Below are 6830 nucleotides of genomic sequence, written 5' to 3'. Positions count from 1 at the left end.
GTCCCCCCCGGGACCCACCTAGATCCCGTCTCGGGCTCGACCCGGCAATCTCTCCTCCTTTCCCCACCCTCTCCCGTACTCGGTCGTGAGGGGCTTTTCCAGGAGGGGAAATGCAGGGGGTCGAGTGTGCGTCTGCCTGTCGAGTTCAACGGGGACGACGTTGTCAGGCTGCTGACACGTGTGGTGCCACGTGTTCCAACCTGACGTGGCATCGATTCGTGGCTGGCGTCGCATACCACGCCTGTCCGTGTGCGATCGGATTTGGAAGAGGAGCGATGAGGCCAGACTGTGTTGGCGGTGCGAGAGTGGTTGGGGAGGGGGCGGGCGATAGCATGTTATCGTTGTTGAGGATGAGATGAAGCGGGATTTGAGGGAGGATTCTGTTGAGCTTGAGATCGAAGAAACCAGAGAAGGGCAAGGAAAAGAGGAAGAAGAGAGGACTCTGAGAACAGCTGAGCCACCCTAGAAAATTTTCCCGATGATCCCTTTATTTTTCTATTTCATTTTTCCACTCTTTTTCCACCGAGAGGACGATTTTGAAACAAATCAGAGCGGAGACAAAATTTCAGACAGTTACTTCTGATAAATAGATAATTATTCTTCTACGATTATCGACCTTGAATCACAATTCTAATACCATTTTGATTAGCGGTTACCTTCAAACATGAAAGGAATTATTTTGCTTAAAGATGGATGGATAGAGGCATAATGAATCAATTATTGATGTTCCAAAACTTTGAATCTTATACCGATCCTTTATTTTCTGAAGCACGGGGCATGATAAATCTTCGCTCAAGACAACGTAATTATTTCATGAAACAAGGTGACAACCCACAGAGATGATGTGCGTAACAAAAAGGCTACGGCGTGACAGATAATGAGCATCTTGAATAGCAAAATGGCACCATAGAACATAAAATTGCTGTTTTCCGTAAGCTAGAGGTATGTGCTGCTGGGCATCACAATCAAGTGATCAACCACTTCCAACAATGCAAAGCTACTTGCGGCCACGATATATAGAATAACAATCATACAAGAGTCTTGCACTTCCATCTACAATTTCATCTCTGTGAATGAGTTTTAGAAGATGGTTTCAGTGCATCCATTATTTGCATATTCTTTATTTCGATATAAGACAAGTCATCGAGTAATATTTCTTGCTTAATAAGATGCCATTTAGGGGATAGCTCCCTCAACTTTCCGATAAAGTTCATGAACTTGTTCTCCAAGCTTCAACGACAACCACTTCCCCTGATGCCTTTGGTTATTGACAATTTGTAGTAGCTCATAAACTTTGCAGTAAATTCTGCGAAAAGGAAAACAGTGAAATATTGAGAGAATATTAAGACCAACTAATCAAATAGGTTTCTGGCAAGCTGCAGCTTGTCCTTTTGTTTAGTTGCTCAATTTTTATGCAGTTTTTGTCCCTAAATCCAGATTATTACCAATGTGATAATAGATGCTAATTTTACGGCAGTTTACGACCAAGTTTAATTTTTCAGTATTGTCATAGTCAGAAAACTTGCGGATCATTCCAGCCGGAGCTAGGTTTATCAAATTTTTACCTTCAATCTTCATGAAGTAGTGAACATTTTTTCGCTGGTCATGAGACTTGTCGCCAGAAACCTCTTGACTATAAAGTCCCACATTCTCCAGGCTCGAGTTAGACCCAGTGACATGCTGTGAGGGTTAACAGAGGAACAACGTAAAATTGCAAGTCTACATTAAAAAATATCAGATAATGATTAAAGAAATACTAAAGGTCTACATTGAGAAAAGGCATAAGCATGGATTAAATCCCTGTACCATTGTTCAATTGCGGATAGACTCCCTGCCCAATTGCATATAGACCCCCTGAGTGACTTATTTTTTGACACTTTTACCTTCTGGAGGTCTAATTGTCAAAAAAGAAATTTCTCTTCAAAAGAGTAAAAAAAAATCACTCGGGGAGTCTATCTGCAACAATAGAACTACAAGGGGTCTATCCGCAATTGGGTGATAGGAAAAAGGTTCTATCTGCAGATAACCCTTTCAAAAAGAATACAATAGTGATAAAGAAATAACATAAGCATCCTTGATGATAAACTGACTTCCATATGCTTACAAGCTTGTACTCCTGATACATAGCATCGATCTTGCCATGGAACTGGTTGATCACTTGCTTCTTCAGTTCACAAACCAGAGTCTGTTCAAGATAAGCACAAGATAGAATTGCTAGAACATCTCCAATAAAGACCAATTTATAAAAGAGTTCAGGGAGGGACAACCTACACTGAAAATAAAATCTGGTGATACGTCATGTTCAATCAGCTTTTTAAGCTTCCCACGGATAATATATAACCTTCAATAACAAAAAGATAATAACAGTTTTTTTAGATTTTTATTCCATTAATTTAGCAGAAGATATGATAGCCTGCACAATGATTCTCAGTGTCAAGCAACAGTGACATGATAATTTTATTCCTTGAAAAAGAAACACCATCAGAGTAATGCAATAGCGAGGAAATACTCACTGCTTTGGGCTTTGATCCTTAACAATACTCGTAGCTATTTTAGCAATATCATCTTCCCATCCAGTCAAGATCTCCACTTCATCCTTGAATGAATTACTGCAACAAATACAAATGCCATCCAGTTCTTAGTCAATGTATTGTATTCCTCCTAAAACCAGTTTATAGTAGGAATGTACTGTAAACCTGCATTAGCTTGCAATAGGGAAAAATATAAAGATGCAGTGTTCACACATGAGGGGTTAGAAAAAGACATTAAGGGAGAATTTTGTAATAGAGAAAATAACAAAAAATTTCAGAAGATAAAGATACCACATTGCAATTACAATTGAATCAAAACATATGCAGAGTTCTATAATGCTAGTGAAACACATCAAGGTTATGCTTGTTTCATTCTTCTGCTTATATCATGTCACAAAGAGAAAAGCAATGGCTTATAGCAATTTATAAACCTAAACCCTTATCTACACGCTACATAATCCTGGAAACTAGGTAGGTTTGCATACCTCTCTTGGCACCTTTCCACTTGCTTAGAAATGTAGCGGCAATTTAGAGGGCTAACTTTAAGCACTAATGAAACTGTTTCGGTCTAAACAAGATATAGTATATTTATCTATCTATAACACAACAGACAAAAAATAAAGTTGGAAACTGAAACATGAACGCATATACATATGGCCTTCTATTTACTTACTACTTCCAGGAGGCTTCAAATGAACGAACTGCCTGTCGAAGGTTGTTCTTCGAGTTCTGCGCAATTTTTTGTGCTTGATGTTGAGACAATTCAATATGTTCTTGTTTTGCAATGAGCTCCAGAACTTCAACGATCTGAACAAATTAAACGTTATTTATTAAAAGCTATTCAACTGATTACACACATGAACTCAAATACGAGTAATGTGTATTCAATGGATAACCTCACTATCCGAAGGTGGTCGGAGTTCTACGATTTTGCAAAGATGTTTTATTGTTTGAAGCTTTGAGGCATCAGAGCAGCAAAAGAAGATCTTATTACAGCCCTTGTACTTCTCCATGATCCAGCGAATATAAAACTGAGCATCTGTTGAAAGCTTGTCAGCCTCGTGCACAACAATTGCTGCAAAGAAATCAACAAAATAAATGCAACTCACATGATAGAATGACAGTAGAATACCACAGTTCAATAAGAGATAAGTGTCATCCATTTAATTTCATAATACTCATAAAAATCAGTTCACCTTACACTGAATATAAGACCATGATGCGCATGCAAAATCGTGGCCTCAACCAAAAAAAGTACTGTAGTATACACTGGAACAGAAGAATAAACAGAAATGTCACATACCTCGAAAATTAGGAGGATCACATTGGATGGGTTTGTCCAATGGAGAATGGGATTCATTTATCAGAGACACAAGAACATGCTTTTCATATCCAGGCAATTCAGATAAATTAATCTCAACATGTTTGGATGATATTCTCAGATTGACGTCAATGGTGGTGATATGCTCACCCTGAAGAATACATAAGCAGTTAACAGTCAAGAGGAGGTCACTTCGCTTTTTAATTTTTGCTCCTAAAAATTCGTAAGTGAACTGTAAATATGGAATAGAAAGGTGAAATACCTTTAGTTCAATTTTCCTCAATTCATTTTTTGTCTGTAAAAAGAGAAAAACATACGGTGATAAATGAATAAGTGTAGTAATGAGACATTACACTATTGTTATAAGTTATTTATCTACCTTCAAATTTTCAGGTCCCAAGGCATCTCGCAAGTATGCTAAAGCCATAGTTCTCTTCCCAACCCCTGGAGGACCCTCAAATATAAGATGACCGCATTTTTGCTTTCTCACCTGCAACTTCAACAATGTATAAATGAAACTTATAGTGATAAGCATAATATTTATGCAAATCAAAGGAAAATGAAATACACTAAGCAATAAAGCAATGAAATTCTGGGACCAAACTTTGTTATTATATGGTATTTTCCTCAAGCGTATTGAGCATATTTATGAACTTTCTAGAATAATGAGAGTGAATCTTCTAAATTTCCCGAATGTATTGGAGTTTCAATAAGTTGAGCAAAGAGTCCCAGGCACCCTACCTTGAAGGTGCCACCCAAACCATATTTGCTACATTCAAGACTTAAATAAATAAAAAATAAAAAAAGAGGAGTTATCATTTTGTTTATATGGGCATGTGCTTTATTTTGTGAGACTTGCAACATCACAGCTTCTAAAGTCTTAACACATTGCACATGTATATGTACATGTATGAAATAACAAATTGAATATGCATCAGATGTGCATTGCACTGGACATGAAGATCGACATTAAAACGATGATATATGACAACCAAATTGCAGATTCATATTTAGTCTTAGGTCATAACTTATCTTAAGTTATGAGGCAAGTGAAAAAATAAGACAAGTATAGAACAGGAAAGAGGTGAACTCCAGAGATGAGACAAAAAAAAAAAGATTATAGTCTCATAAATTCCCTAAGGAACAAGCACCATTATTTGCTAGTATCTGCTCTTCCAGCTTTTTCCCCTAACTCGTTTTTCTACTTCTTGTCGGATTTCATCCCTCGCACTCTCATACAAGAGACTTTGCACCTTAAATGGGTTATGGAACTCTAGATTACCATCGCAGAGACCCAGTGGTGATTTTAATGTAAAGAACCAGTCTACTTGTTATTTATTTTGCATCTTCTGCACCAACAGTCTCATCCCATCTGTATTAGCTCTCCACCTGTCTTGCCTTTTGAAATGGTGATATCTTTAAGTTTTGTTTGAATTTAGTGACATTTAGGTTTCTCTGAGTGGTTGATGATTTTGAACTCTGCCTTGATATGTGACATGGTTTCTAACATTGCTTTGTTTATTTGGAATACATTTGAGATTAGCTTCTGCATTATACTCATGTTGCTTTCTAAGATTTTACTTTGAACTCTAAGCTGGAGAAGCTACAGCTATCTAACACTGAAAAATGGCTGCACGTCAACAAATTACATGACATTGAAAAAATTAGTTCCTGCTTTATGCCCCCTCTTCTCCGTGGACTCCAAATATTCAACACAAAAAGTCAGCTTTTATCATGGACTGAACTAGAACTTCCTAGAATCATGGCACCGCACTAAACTATAGAGTATTTCCAAGATTTCATACCTAAAAAACACTGTATGTAATAATTTTCAGATCATGGTGAACTATTACATTATTATTACATTACCATAAAACTTGTGCATACCCTCTATGGAATTACTCACATTTGCATGTAGGCAATGATAACATTTTTTATGCACAAGCAAGGACTTTCCAGATGAGCACATGCAAATGTAGTACTCTCATCTTAATACACCTAAGTATAGGGGTTTTCACCGTACCTTAGAAATGTCAGGTATAATAGTCTTTTGAATTCAAAAGAACTAATATATACTTGAGAATTTACTTGTGCATATCATGATAGGATTAGACAGAACCTTTGGCTTTTAAACTTTTCTATGCAACGGCACCAAATTTGAGAGATTTGAACACATATAGCTCATAATTGTGCTAATAGTTTGTACTAACAACCCGAATACCGTATGGACATTTCAATTTGTGACAACATAATAACATTAACCTTCACTACTGGAGGTCACAAATACGCTTCGTTGAAATTTAACTAAATGGAGAATGGTTGTATCTTCATGAGTAGTGGACTTCCAAGACCAAGTTATGGTAAAATTTTGATAAAGGCACATATCAAGATATGTGCACAAATTGGACCCGTTAATAGGTCCTTAATCACAAAGGAGGATCTTATTCACCAGGCCCAAAAAATACTACCACCCCAGTTAACACTCCATCACAATCCAACAATTCATAACAATTTGCATAATGAAGGTTCTAAACTCACAACATCAGAAATAAATTTCATCGGAAACATACCATCTCCTTTAGCTCCTCAACCCGATCCTTGTTACAAATAAACTCGTCCAGGGACCTCGGCCTGTACTTATACGCCCAAACATACTCCCTCTCCTTCCGCCCGTGCACCGCAGCGGCCACTGGAACGTGGGGCACGACATCAGCAACCGGAGCAGCCTGGGGCTGCGGCGCTGGCGCCAAATCACTCTCCCTCAAGGGCTTCCTGCTGGCACGTGGCGTCGGCAGTCCCGGGTCCCACTCCCCCGCCGGCTGCAGATCTCCCTCCTCGTGATCCACCTTCCTCCAATTGCTCTTAGAGAGGCAGGACGGGGCCCACTCCTGGATCATGATAAGGACGGAGGAGGAGGAGGAGGCCGAGGTTCGAGTGGAGGAGGCGAAGCTCTCGCGGCCGGGGCTGAGGCCGAGGCT

General features: G+C 38.6%; 1 protein-coding gene across 1 annotated transcript; it reads right to left on the bottom strand.

Annotated features, from left to right (window-relative positions):
- LOC109837436 (replication factor C subunit 3-like) lies at positions 881-6824 on the bottom strand. Its single transcript, XM_020405670.1, has 11 exons — positions 6423-6824; positions 4232-4342; positions 4115-4147; positions 3835-4003; positions 3428-3606; positions 3205-3338; positions 2514-2609; positions 2272-2341; positions 2105-2185; positions 1566-1680; positions 881-1306 (listed from the first exon to the last, which is right to left on the bottom strand). Exons 1-11 carry the CDS (start codon positions 6747-6749, stop codon positions 1233-1235), a joined length of 1389 nt encoding a protein of 462 aa, XP_020261259.1. The 5' UTR covers positions 6750-6824; the 3' UTR covers positions 881-1232.

This window comes from Asparagus officinalis, chromosome 4 (genome assembly GCF_001876935.1).
Source record: "Asparagus officinalis chromosome 4, Aspof.V1, whole genome shotgun sequence".
In the NCBI taxonomy this organism is placed as follows: domain Eukaryota; kingdom Viridiplantae; phylum Streptophyta; class Magnoliopsida; order Asparagales; family Asparagaceae; genus Asparagus; species Asparagus officinalis.
Note: the sequence above shows the minus strand (reverse complement) of the source record. Positions and strands in the feature narration are given on the sequence as shown.

Coding starts and splice junctions, on each gene's coding strand:
- LOC109837436 (XM_020405670.1), bottom strand. CDS start 6,749: ATGATCCAGGAGTGGGCCCCGTCCTGCCTCTCTAAGAGCAATTGGAGG. Junction 3,607..3,834: donor TGATCCTCCTAATTTTCGAG/GTATGTGACATT, acceptor ATTTCTTTGCAG/CAATTGTTGTGCACGAGGCT. Junction 2,342..2,513: donor AAGGATCAAAGCCCAAAGCA/GTGAGTATTTCC, acceptor TTGTTATTGAAG/GTTATATATTATCCGTGGGA.